At 48.3% G+C, this 13,459-nt stretch overlaps 1 protein-coding gene across 4 annotated transcripts in view; it reads left to right on the top strand.

The window, feature by feature from the left end:
- Positions 1–12,952, top strand: part of slit1a (slit homolog 1a (Drosophila)) — a 116,698-nt gene extending 103,746 nt beyond the window's left edge. For 2 of the 4 annotated variants that reach the window (XM_031579007.2, XM_031579006.2), the window contains 13 exons: positions 1,038–1,109; positions 2,591–2,754; positions 3,005–3,129; positions 3,293–3,390; positions 3,692–3,831; positions 4,031–4,124; positions 4,255–4,392; positions 4,852–5,080; positions 5,537–5,667; positions 5,880–6,070; positions 7,259–7,547; positions 7,922–8,133; positions 8,935–12,952. In XM_031579007.2, coding sequence (XP_031434867.1) covers positions 1,038–1,109; positions 2,591–2,754; positions 3,005–3,129; positions 3,293–3,390; positions 3,692–3,831; positions 4,031–4,124; positions 4,255–4,392; positions 4,852–5,080; positions 5,537–5,667; positions 5,880–6,070; positions 7,259–7,547; positions 7,922–8,133; positions 8,935–9,173 — 2,122 coding nt within the window. In that variant the 3' untranslated portion in view covers positions 9,174–12,952. The remainder of the gene's footprint in view (positions 1–1,037; positions 1,110–2,590; positions 2,755–3,004; positions 3,130–3,292; positions 3,391–3,691; positions 3,832–4,030; positions 4,125–4,254; positions 4,393–4,851; positions 5,081–5,536; positions 5,668–5,879; positions 6,071–7,258; positions 7,548–7,921; positions 8,134–8,934) is intronic. The other 2 variants (XM_031579008.2, XM_012828194.3) reach the window with 1 other exon arrangement.
- The last annotated feature ends 507 nt before the right edge of the window (positions 12,953–13,459 follow it).

Genomic DNA, 13,459 nt, shown 5'->3' with positions numbered 1-13,459 from the left:
ACAGCCATTAAGCCTCCCCGCCTTGTCACCTAATCGCCCCGCTGAGCGAAGAGGAAGGAAATGGCCGCTCGGGTGTGAGAGAGGGGACCTCGGCTGTGCTCCCCACACACACACACACACAGGCGCACACACACACACACACACATGAGCACACACACACACACACACGTACACACGTACACACACACACTCACACACATACACTCACACATACACACACACACACACTCACACACATACACTCACACACACACTCCTCCATCCTGCCTTATACCCCCCAGCCCCCAATTCCACCTTCTCCTCCTCCTTCTCGAGCATGCCCTTGCACTGTAACCCAAAACCAGACCCACCAAATTCCTCCGGCCAGCGCCGCCAAGCCCACAGAGCTAAAATAGAGAGCCAAAAAGCTCCAGCGTGGCACCAGTGACAGGTGTAGGAAACAAAGAACGGGCCAGAAGAATGAAATGACAAACTTCTGTTGAGAGACGAGAAAAGACTGCAGAAGAGAAGAAAAAGTGCCTGGCTCAGGCTGATTTGGTTAAAAACACAGAGCACTTGAAATGCCAACAGCAAGAAGTGTTTGAGGGCGTGGAGAGGGCCGTGTCTACCAGACTAACCTGACCTGAGATCAGCACCAGGTATAAAACACTCCAGGCAACCAGTGGGGCTTTATACCTGTGGGTTTTCAGACGCTGAGCACTGGCCCACAGGTATAGAATGGAGTGCACATGAACACAGTGGGGCTCGCTGTCACACAGACTTACTTCCAGCCAGGGGCAGTGTGGGTCTCCCCAGTCTTTACAGGACACACACACACACACACACACACACACACACACACACACACACACCTAACAGCATGCACCTAATTGCCAAGGTGTCCCATGTGTCTCAGAAGGTGAATTTTATCACCGCTGACATAATTTCTTAAAAGCATGTGGTCCAAATTTTCTAACTTCACAATCTCTCTCTCTCTCTCTCTCTCTCTTTCTCTCTCTCTTTGCCACTCTCTCCCATTCTTTCCCTCTTTTCAACAGATCGCTCCATGGCAACGACGTCTCCGAGCTTCCTGACGGCATCTTCAGTGACGTGGCGTCGCTGTCACACCTGTGAGTATCCGCAGGTGCCCCTCTGCCCACACAAGGCCCCCTCTGTCAGTTTGCCCACCTACCGCAATCCCGCTCTCCCGCCCAGCCTGTTATGTCTGGGGCACGGGGGGAGATGGGGTAGGTGGTGGTGGTGGTGGTGGTGGGGGTGATTCAGTAGCGCCAGAGCCCGGCGTGACGGCCTGAGAGCCTCTGCCAGAGAGGCCTGTGCACAGTGGCTCAACTGTCAGTGCCCTCCGGAGTAGCAGGAGCAGGAGCAGGAGCAGGAGCAGGAGCAGGAGCAGGAGCAGGAGCAGGAGCAGGAGCAGGAGCAGGAGCAGGAGCAGGAGTAGGAGTAGGAGCAGGAGTAGGTCAGTGCCCTCCGGAGAAGCTGCACGGCACGCAGTCCCTAGCCAACGTGCACTCTGTGGTCGGCCGGACGCCTGTGGTTTCACTGCACTGCTCCAGCCAAAGCCTGCTCCTTGTCCTACTCCTACTCCTGCTCCTGGTACTACTCCTGCTCCTGCTCCTGCTCCTGCTCCTGCTCCTGCTCCTGCTCCTGCTCCTGCTCCTGGTACTACTCCTGCTCCTGCTCCTGCTCCTGCTCCTGCTCCTGCTCCTGCTCCTGCTCCAGCTCTGGGCTCAGGAAGCCCCCCTCACCCCACCCCCTCAAACATAGCCCAGACTACTGCTAGTTTATTGCTCTTATGGGCAGGCAGCTGTGTGTGTATATATGTATGCGTGCGCGTGTGTGTGTGAAGGTGTGTGTGTGTGAAAGGTGTGTGTGTGTGTGTGTGTGACGGTGTGTGTTATTGTAAAGTCGTAGTATGTGTGCTTGTGCATTTGCATGTGCTTGTGTGTGTTTTATTGCACACTTATATGTATGTATGTGTGTGTGTGTGTGTGTGTGTCAGTACTTTGTGTATGTAGCTGCGTGTGTGTGCTTGCATGCATTGAGGCGGCTGTGTGAGTGATTGAGTCAGAGCAGTTGCATCTGTGCCCTAAGTTATTCAGGTGATGTTGTGTCATTCTCCCCTGTGCGAGATCAGTGACCTTATCAGTGAGTGGGAGAGGATGGCCCTGCCATTGATCAGCAGTCAAGTTCCCCATCAGGTTTTCAAATGTCAGATATCAGATTGGCTTGAAAGATGAGCCTCATTCGCTTTTTTTTCCCGGGGAAGTAAATGGAACCAAATTGATTCCGTGGAACAGCCGCCATGCCAAGATTTGTTAAGTGGTCCTTCTGTCACCCCTAGAATGACTCACTGCAATGCTGGCATTTGCTTCCAAATTACTGTCACTGTTTTATTGTCACGCCTCGATGGGCAACAGCAAAGACAGTGTTCATAATGCCATCTGACTAAACAATGTAAATTGTTCCTAATAAGTCTTTGTTGGTATTCCTCCTCACTGGTAAGATTTGGTGTAAAGTGCTAGAGAGCCACCTGCTGGTTGAAACAAGCATTGCATCTTGAGTGGTTGATGATCTGCTATGGTGTTTGCAGGGCCATCGGAGCGAACCCTCTTTACTGCGACTGCCGCCTGCGCTGGCTGTCGGACTGGGTGAAGACCGGCTATAAGGAGCCTGGCATCGCCCGCTGCGCTGGTCCACAGGGCATGGAGGGAAAGCTGCTGCTCACCACGCCTGCTAAGAAATTTGAGTGCCAAGGTAAAAAAAAAAAAAAGGAGACAGCGACGACCGGTGGTAGCATTCACTCGTTTAACACTGAGAAAAACAGACAGTTAAAACGTGATGGTTTCGTACCAGACTAACCTGACCTGAGATCAGCACCAGGTATAAAACACTCCAGGCAACCGGTGGTAGCATTCACTCGTTTAACACTGAGAAAAACAGACAGTTAAACGTGATGGTTTCGTTTTTCTTTTTTTTTAAACTATTGCTGTGTCTGTGTGTGAAGGTGAAGTGGATCCCCTGGTCCTGGCCAAGTGCAACCCCTGTCTGTCTGCCCCTTGCCACAACCAGGGCATCTGCCTGAGGGACCCGGTGGACATCTACAAATGCACCTGCCCCGAGGGCTTCAAGGTGGGTTTCACAGCCTCATGAAGCAGAGGTGGGATTTAGGGTGGAATCTGTTTGCGAATGCAGAGGTATCTTTTAGGGATGGAATCTGTTTGCGAATGCAGCGGTATGTTTTCCAATGTGCTCCAGTTCAGCGTCTAAGCGGTGTGATTTGATTGGCCAACAGGGTAAGAACTGTGAGACGGCCCTGAACGCGTGCGTCAGCAACCCCTGTGCCAACGGAGGAACATGCCAGCTCATTGGAGAGGAGGGTGACACCTTCAGGTGTGTGTGTGTGTGTGTGTGTGTGGGCGTATGGGCCTGTGGGTGAGCATGTCTCAACAGTGTGTGTGTGTGTGTGTGTGTGTGTGTGTGTGTGTGTGTGTGTGTGTGTGTGTGTGTGAGTGTGTGTGTGTGTGTGTGTGTGTGTGTGTGTGTGTGTGAGTGTGTGTGTGTGTGTATCTGTGGGCGTATGGGCCTGTGGGTGAGCATGTCTCAACAGTGTGTGTGTGTGTGTTGAGTAGGTACGTTAGTGGATAAGAAAACCTTACTGTGATGCATAATCTGCCGCCATGTTTGCTCCCAGTTGTTCCTGCCCGGCTGGCTTCGAGGGCCTCACCTGCCAGGTGAACTTCGACGACTGCGAGGACAACGACTGTGAGAACGGCGCCACCTGTGTGGACGGGGTCAACAACTACACCTGCCTGTGCCCTCCTCTGTACGCAGGTCAGTCGAGATCCAACTTCCCTCCCGTGCCTGACTCTACCTATAGCAGTCTGGGTGCTCCGTGGTACTCACTACATAGTTATCCCTTTCTGGTTGAATGCTTCAAATATGGTTTGTCTTAATAGTGGTCTTACAGTCTTTTACTGTGTGTGTTTGTGAGTGTGTACATCTGTGCTTGTGTGTGTATTTCTGTACGCAGGCGAGATGTGCGAGGAGATGGAGGATGTGTGTGCCCCTGGTCGGAACCCCTGCCAGCACCTGTCCACTTGTCTCATCACTTCATCTGGTCCCCAGTAAGTACAGGACTCACAAATCCCATTCAACTGTCCATACACTGTTTACAAAATATCTCTCTGTCTGTGATATCAAACACTGTCCAGTCGCTGTTTTAACCACGTGTGTGTGTGTGTGTGTGTGTGTCAGGTGTGTGTGCACACCAGGTTATGTGGGTGACGACTGCAGCATGGATTACGACGACTGTCAGGACCACCGCTGTCAGAACGAGGCTCAGTGTGTGGATGAGCTCAACGGTTACTCTTGCTCCTGCAATGAAGGCTACAGGTAAGGGGGCGCTCACTCCCATGCTACAGGTAGGGGGCGCTCACTCCCACGCCAGCACCTGACCTGCCACAGAAATACCCCTCCTCTGGGGTTAGACATTCACCAGTTAGCTTAGCTAGTCCCAGCTGTATTTAGTACTCCTGAACACCATACTTCAGGTCTGAGGCATACTTAGCATGAGCAAACACAGATCAAAAGCTCTGCTAGGTATATAACTAGCTCAGTAGTGTTTTGGGCAGCACACTTGTTTCACCCCGTTAGTGACTCATTTGAGCCCCGATAGACTCAGAACAGCAGGGATGGAGGTCAGACTCGTCGTCAGGCCTGTCGTATTTCTGTGGGCATTAAGTGACATTCACTTAACCACTCTTCTGAGCTCGAAAATACGTCCATGGTGTATACTTATCATGGTTAATGTGTGTGTGTGTGTGTGTGTGTGTGTGTCCTCCCTCTCTGCAGTGGTCAGTTGTGTGAAGTGCCCAAGTCTCCCCGCTCGCTCTGTGACATGGCCGACTGCCAGAACGACGCCCTGTGTGTGGAGCGCTCGGGCCGGGCCATCTGCCAGTGTCTGCCGGGCTTCGGCGGCCCTCGCTGCGAGAAGCTGGTCAGCGTCAACTTTGTGGACCGGGACTCCTACCTGCTCCTGAGCGACCTGAAGAACTGGCCCCAGGCCAACATCACGCTGCAGGTGCTCCACCACTCTGATCACAACCCAGGCCCGATCACTGAGAGCACACAGTACAACAACTCACTATGTGATGCCGATGTCAAGAACCTTCTGCGTCTGCTTCAGCTCTTCTTTAGTCAAGGGGTTTTTCTGGTGAATTATTTCTCCATGGAAACTCTTTGAGAGGTCTCTGACTATTGAAGGATAGAGGCTTACACAGTGCAACTCTATTTGCAATAAAAAGGCTAGTCATGCGGGAAAGAATATTTGCAGGTTTTGCAAACCATGTTTTTTTGTGTTCAGTGTTTTGCTGAAGCTTCTGACACACCAGTAATCCACACCAGCTTTGATCCCCCCCCCCCCCCCCCCACACACACACACACACATCTATGTGACCAGCTGTGCCATGTTCTGTGTGTGTTTGTGTGTCTCTGGAGAGTTGCCATGACACGGCCTGATCCCCTCTCTGTCTCCCAGGTGTCCACAGCGGAGGACAATGGCATCCTTCTGTACAACGGAGACAATGATCACATTGCTGTGGAGCTGTACCAAGGTCATGTAAAGGTCAGCTACGACCCTGGCAACCAGCCTGGCAACGCCATCTACAGGTTAGTCATTGGAGACCAGAAGGCAATGGAGATAGAACTGTGAGGCTCTTAACTCTGCAGTGATTATAGGCAATATAGAAAAAATATGTTTTTTTGTTGGTCATTTGTTGGTTCCTTTAATCTCTGTCTCTGTTCCCTGTCTTTCTTTCCCCCTCTCTTTTCCTTGTCTCTCCTTGTCTCTCCTTCTCTCTGTCTCTCCTTTTTCCCCACAGTGCTGAAACCATCAATGATGGGCAGTTCCACACGGTGGAGCTGGTGACCTTCGACCAGATGGTGAACCTGTCCATCGACGGCGGCCTCCCCACCACCATGGACAGCGTGGGTGCAGCGCGGCCCCTGAACGGAGACGCTCTGCTTTACGTGGGGGGTAGGGGCCCTCTGCAGACACCTCCCTCCACCGCAGGCACTTTAAAATTACACTACTGTCAATCACCCCCGCCCCCCCCCCCCCCACCTCCACTCCAACTCTCACCCCCCTCGCACCGTCCCCTTCCCCCCTCCCCAACCCCACCCCCCTCTCACTCTCACACCGCAACCCACCCCCCCCCTTGCACCATCCCCCCTTCTCCTCCCCTCCCCCCAGCCGATTCCCAACCACAGACTGTGTTTGCTAGAGCACTCCCACCAGTCATTTCAGCCCAGACTAATCAGGCCTCTGGATCACTGGATGTTTGATGCTCTTATCCCCCACGGAGCTCAGAATGACCTAACAGATACAGTCTCAATGTTTTTGTGGAATATGCATGATTATTATTATTATCCTTTTGAGTATGTGTGTGTGTGTGTGTGTGTGTGTATGTGCGTGTTGTTAAGGAATCCATTATTGATGTCATAAACATGGATGTTGATGAGAAAGCTACATCCAGCGGCTTAATTTACTGCAGTCTCCATGTCTATGAGGTCAAAAATGGCAGTAGCCTGTGTTTTGTTATGCGTGCGTGTCTGTGTGTGTGTGCTTTGTTATGCGTGCGCGCGTGTGTGTGTGTGTGTGTTTTGTTATGCGTGCGTGTGTGTGTGTGTGTGTGTGGTCCTCTGAGAGTTTGGAGCTGTGTCCTGTCTTGGTGCCCGTGTTTGGACTAGTGTCAGGACTGCTTGCCTTGCTGCATGAGGCCCCCCTGTGAATCTGTTCCGTGTTATTTCCATCATATTTTGAAGATGCTGCGCTCCACAGAATTTAATGATTGAACTGTTCTGCCATACCTCGAGGCTAGCGATAAATACCCCCAAAAATAATTATATCCTCCAATACATTACACATTTTTAATTAAAGCAAGACATTTGGGTCAAGCTTTTCATCATAAGTGAATAATGACATTTCATGACATTCACAGAGTGTGTTTTTGGTGCCTCAGCTAAACACTTAAGTCCTGAGGGAGTTTGCTCTTGGACTCTGTGCACAGCACTTCTGTGCGAAGGTGGCGGCAGTCTCTTTGAAATGGCCTTCCTCCTCCTCATCTTCCTCATCCTCCTCCTCCATTTCTGTCATGCATGTCTTGTGTTTCTGTGTGCTGCTGGTGCCCTTTGCCCCTTTGTACTAATCTCTCTCTCTCTCTCTCTCTCTCTCTCCTTCTCTCTATCCTCCTCTCCGCAGGCATGCCGGTGGACGTGCACTCGGCCGCCCTCCGCCTGTGGCAGATCCAGAACGGCTCCAGCTTCCACGGCTGCATCCAGAATCTGTACATCAACAACGAGCTGCAGGACTTCACCAAGACCCAGATGAAGCCGGGCGTGGTGCCGGGCTGCGAGCCCTGCCGGAAGATCTACTGCCTGCACGGCATCTGCCAGCCCAACACCGCCGAGGGCCCCGTGTGCCACTGCCAGCCTGGCTGGAGCGGCCCGCAATGCGACCAGCCCGCCACCAACCCATGCCAAGGCAGCAAGTAAGAACAGGAGTTATAGATCTAGGGGGCGATAATGAAATGGTGGCTGTTGGTGGTTTTGTTTTCCGTAATCACACGATGTAAGGGCAGGAGGAAGTGAGGAGTCCAGAGTGTGGGCGCATGACTCCTCCCCCACAGGACAAACAGTGTCGAATCTCATCAATCTCATCGTTTGCATCCTTCAATGCAAATAATATGGTTTTCCTGTTGAACCTGAAGGTTGAGTTCCTGAGTGGTGTCAATGGACTTACTGTTTGTGTTGGACTGTTACTATCTGTACATCTGTATGTTTTCAAACAGCAGAACTTCAAAAGTGACAGTAAGAAACTTGTCTGATCCAGTGTTCTGATCCGGTTTTCATCATTTCTGAACAGGTGTGTTCATGGGAAGTGTATTCCTCTGGATGCGCAGTCCTACCGCTGCGATTGCCAGGAGGGCTACCGTGGTGCCCTGTGCAACCAGCAGGGGGAGCTCTTCAACCCCTGCAAGAGGCTGCAGTGCAAACATGGCCGCTGTCAGATCTCCGACACTGGCGACGCCTTCTGCAACTGTGAGAGCGGCTACACTGGAGAACTGTGTGACAGAGGTGAGACCCCCTACCCTCAGGAGAGAGTGAAGTGGCACAAAGTCATCCATTTTGGTTCTATACCCTGACATTACAGGCACAAAGTCATCCATTTTGGTTCTATACCCTGACATTACAGGCACAAAGTCATCCATTTTGGTTCTATACCCTGACATTAGAGTCACATGACTAAGTTAAATGGCTTTTAATGGTTATGTGTTTGATCATTAGAGCTAGATGCAGGTGACTCAGCACATGCCCAACCAGTCACTAGTCACGGACTCTTTAGATCCATATATTTGTTATTCTGGATTAAGTCCTTACAACTGACACTAGTAACTGACTCTTTAGACCCATATACTGTATTTGATATTCTGGATTAAATCCTCACAACTGACACTAGTCACTGACTCTTTAGACCCATATATGTGATATTCTGGATTAAGCCCTTACAACTGACACTAGTCACGGACTCTTTAGATCCATATATTTGTTATTCTGGATTAAGTCCTTACAACTGACACTAGTCACTGACTCTTTAGACCCATACATTTGATATTCTGGATTAAGCCCTTACAACTGACACTAGTCACTGACTCTTCAGACCTATTTATGTGTTATTCTGGATTAAATCCTCACAACTGACACTAGTCGCGGACTCTTTAGACTCATATATTTGTTATTCTGGATTAAGTCTTTACAACTGACACTAGTGACTGACTCTTTAGACCCATATATGTGTTATTCTGGATTGAGAAGTCACAAGACACAGTCACAAGATACAGTAATGAACTCACATCACTCCTTCAATCCCCCTCTCAGAGTCGGAGTGCCGAGGAGAGCCGGTGAGGGATTTCTACCAGGTGCAGCGCGGCTACACCATCTGCCAGACCACACGCATGGTGTCGTGGGTGGAGTGCAGCGGCGTGTGCGACACGGGTGCCTGTTGCGCCAGCCAGCGTATGAAGCGCCGGAAATACACCTTCGAGTGCAGCGACGGCACCTCCTTCAGCGAGGAGGTGGAGAAGACCATCAAGTGCGGCTGCGTGGGGTGCATGTAGCACGCATGCTCACCGGAGGGGGCCCCCACACACACACACACACCACAGAGTGAGAGCGTGTCAGGGAAAGAGAGAGAGAGAGAGAGAGAGAGAGAGAGAGAGAGGGATGAAGAGAGAGAACGGACAGAAGAGAGAGCCAGTGCGAGCACGAGAGTTTACAGAAATATATATATATATAAAACCTCTATCTATATATTATGGACAACAATGTTTGTATAATAGAACATTTCCTCCTTCTTCCCCGACGGCGTACGACGTAAGGCGGGGAAAAAAAATGTCATTGTCATCGAGAAAAAAAAAAATGAAAACAGAAATCATTGTACGTACAACATTGTTTTCAAAAAGGGGGGTCCAAGAAATTTCGAGAGGTGTTGCATTCAGATCAGACGCCATTTAAATAGTCACACACATGGCCTGAGATTTCAGCCCTCATATTGCTTGTCCGCCAGGTCACTGAGAGCCTCATCGCCCCACCGTCCGGAGTTTGCTTCCAGAAAAGCAGTTGGTAAAATGGGAAACAGCACCCCATGGTGCAGTGGTAGAGTATTAGCAGATGTGTGGACAGAGAAGGAGGGATGGTCTCTTGGGCTGCGCCATTTATGATGATTGCAGATGGATGCAGTGGTCAAGCTTGTGGATTTGAAAGAGTTAAATGATGGACTTTCTTGGACCTAGGGAAACATAGAGCAGCATCTCAAGGTACTTCCAGAATTTCGTTCACGAGTTAACTGGCTTTATGGCTCATGCACACACGTTTACTCGCAGATGGACACACACACACACACACACACACACAGATGTGGACACATTCATACAGCTTACATACACACATTCATAAATGTAAAGTACAAAATAGGCGCTGAGAAAGGCACATATTAAAACACACACACACACACAGATGGCTTTGGATAAGCTGAGGGGTTTTTTTGTACAGAGAGGAGAGATCGAACAAAGACATTGCGATGCTTCATTACACGGGACCTTTGCATGTGCCCCAGCACAACACGCTCCAGATCCCACATCCCAGCTCCCAGCTCCCCGCTCCCCGCTGCCAGACGGCTGGCCCTGGCTGCCGGAGTCCGTCGCCTCCCTCTGGATCCCTTTCACTTAGATTGAGTAACGGCCCTTAGGGTTTTGGTCCCACATGTTGAAACACACTCAGCAATGGGAGAGAGCTGGCAGAGTCTCCAAGGCTGCATCCATTGGATGGTGTCATTCATGTGGCTTTACGTGGCAACCATGACTTTGTTTTTGTTTGTGTCCGGATTTTGGTTTAGTTTTCTTTTTTTTGCACTGTCATTACTACAAATCTTTGTTGTTCTAATGTAAGGCATTGTTGTCAGAATGTACCCGAACAGTTCATGAAGAAATACACACATTTAAAAAAAAGAAAAGAAAAGAAAATACCGGACTAACTGCTGCCTCCATGCTTTAAGCTCTGTGTCCCGCGTGTCCAAGGCCACGTGATACACACTGAATCATCCCGGATGACCAGATCCCAGTTAGGGGTCTTCCTCTGGGGCTGACCAGGGCTACGTCATTTTACAGATTTAGGTGCTGTCTAGGGGTACCCTGCCAAGTGGCTTCTGATTACTTTGACATGATCTCCACCCCCACCCAACCCCACCCCAGCCCCCCAAAAACACCCACATACAGTACACACAGCAAGAGCTGCTCTTCCTGGTGTGAGGTGGTAGTTTGGCTGCGCTGTTAGTGCCCAGTGCTGCCCATTGTCCTAGCATGCGTTGTCATTGCCTTAGCATTGGGATGTAATGAATAAGCCCTTCCTGTTTCCTCTCCCCAACCCTACAGTGTGAGCAGGAGTAAACTGCTCCTACTCTATGCCTGCAGTATTACTTGTGCAAACTCTTGCATGTTTGGAAGATCTTGCAAATGGTTGTGTAGAGCTTTTTTTTTTATTATAATAAATATTATTATTGTTATTACAAAAACAAACACTTCAGCGGCTTCAGTTTAGTTTGATCTAATTTTGTTTTGATTTTTATTGTGTTCTTTTTTTTTTATTTTGATTGTATTTTTGTTTCCTGATGTAACCTAACTCCTTTAGCCCTCTCTTTATACAGAAATGCCTAACAGATTCTAATATATATTTGTATTTCATTTTGGTATAGTATTTTTATATGTTAAAGAGTAAATCTGTTTTCTGGAAGCTTCTGTGGACAAAGGAAGAATGACCCTTGGTAGGCTCCCTTAACTGTTGATTTGTCTGTTTATTTGAATTGCTCAAACAAACTAGTTTGTAATTGGCCAAAACAAGGTAGCAAATGGTTGGCCTTGTTATATAGGAGGCAGTATTGATTTAGAAAAAAATGTTTAATATTGTATATGTTGTCTTCCATGTGAATATTACATCTAATTCATTTGAAAGTCTGTGCTTTTTTATTTATTTATCTAAAGGCTTTTCCTGATGTAGAATATATAAGGCATAATATTTGTTGCTGATTTCCAATAATAATGAAAAAATGACAAGTAAAAAAAAAAAAAAGATAAAAATAAAATAGTCAGAAAAGGGGGGAACGGCTGTAAGGTATTGGCGACATCACTTGAAAGTTAGAAACTACAGTGTTGATTTCTCCTGACTTACACATTCCATCCACACAAACCAGGGCAGGGGTCGGTCATAGGGTGAAATCATGCCGGTTACAAATGGAAGAGATTGTACCTTTTGTGTTAAATATTCTACTTCTCTGTTGTTCCAATGTAAGTATGATGCTTGTTTTAACTTCACTTTAGGTGATGGTCAGTCATTTTCATTTCAGTGACACAAGCCATCAGCAAAGACACAAAGTGAACACACAATCTGGTACAACACGAGACTCCAGTAAGTAAGGGTGGGCCCCATGTTATGTCAACTCTCTCCCAAATGATATTGCTCATGCCTTTGAACATGGACTGTTTGGACAGTTTGGGGAGTGCTTTAGCTGATGTACGACATCCATTTTGGGCAAAACGTGACTCCTTTGGTCTGGCCGTGCACAACGTGTGTACCTGATCCATGAGAACGCGCAAGCGGTACCAGTGTCAGCTTGGCAAAAATGCTTCCACCATGAAACAAACAGCAAACAAGGAGCACTACCCTCGTGAAGTGGTAACTTTCAGCAGTGTGTTTACGTTTCACTGTACAGTACAATAGATATTGCGTGGCCAGTTCTGATTCTTTTACTTTTTTTTTTTTATGTTCCCTTGCTTCCTTCCAAGGTGGGAGGGGAGGGGTTAGGTGGTGACAATTTCCATACTCTGCTGCTGTGGACTATAAGTGACTATTTTGTAGCCCCTCCTAGAAGATGAGCCTCGTCTTTTGAAATGGAGGTGAGCGTGGTGACGCCCACACCACCCCTAGCACATCGCATGTTAATGATGCATTTCCATCTTTCTGGGGAATTAAAAAAAGAACAAAAAAAAACAAAAAAAAAGTTAAAGGTCTTTAACAGTCTGTCCTTCCCAGCCGTTGCTCTTAAGACGGCTGATCCTGTGGTCCGGGAGCCTCCCGCAGCATTCTAAGCTATACCCATGATCCATGTATTGTGAACGATGCAGTGTCGCTGTTGTATTGAACAAGTGAAAGAATCGTTCCTGTTTTGTTTCCTACGGATGTGCTTCTTCTGTTGCTTTTCTTTTCTTTTCTCCGTGAAGTCTCCAGGATTTGATGGTTATAATTGATAATTGCAGTAATTCTGAATGTATGTAGTGCCACCAACAAAATGTTTACTGAAAATCCACCCCTTTTCATTCATTAAAAAAAAATGTGTGTGCTTTTACTGTGTCTGACCACTAATCAGTCTGTAAATCTTGCCGTGGTTTAGCGTCTCAAATGCAGAGCTAAGTTTGTCTTGTGAAGTGTGCTGGAGACAGCGAGTAGAAAATGAGCAGTGGGCTTCTTACAATACAGAAGATATATCCCAAAATTGAAAATGACATTGAACTGTTTGTTCATATTTCTTGAGGTAGGTTTATGAGGTAGTCAAGCTGTTACATCTCACTCATATTCAGACACACACACACACACACACACACACACACACACACACACACACACACACACACACAGAGACAGACACACCACCTATTAAGGACATCTGAATGTATATACCTAAATGTACAGCACTGCAGTAAAGCAGTAGAAATTGTTCTAATTACTAACACGTGCCTGCAGAAAGGTTCTCAAGAATATCATTGGTTTCGTGAATACGGTCAGGACCATAAGAGAGAAATAAACCTGAATATCATTGGTTGTGTGGATAGGGTCAGGACCATAAGAGAGAAAT

Source organism: Clupea harengus, chromosome 13 (genome assembly GCF_900700415.2).
Source record: "Clupea harengus chromosome 13, Ch_v2.0.2, whole genome shotgun sequence".
In the NCBI taxonomy this organism is placed as follows: Eukaryota; Metazoa; Chordata; class Actinopteri; order Clupeiformes; family Clupeidae; genus Clupea; species Clupea harengus.
The sequence above is the reverse complement of the archived record's forward strand: the minus strand, read 5'-3'. Positions and strand labels throughout refer to the sequence as shown.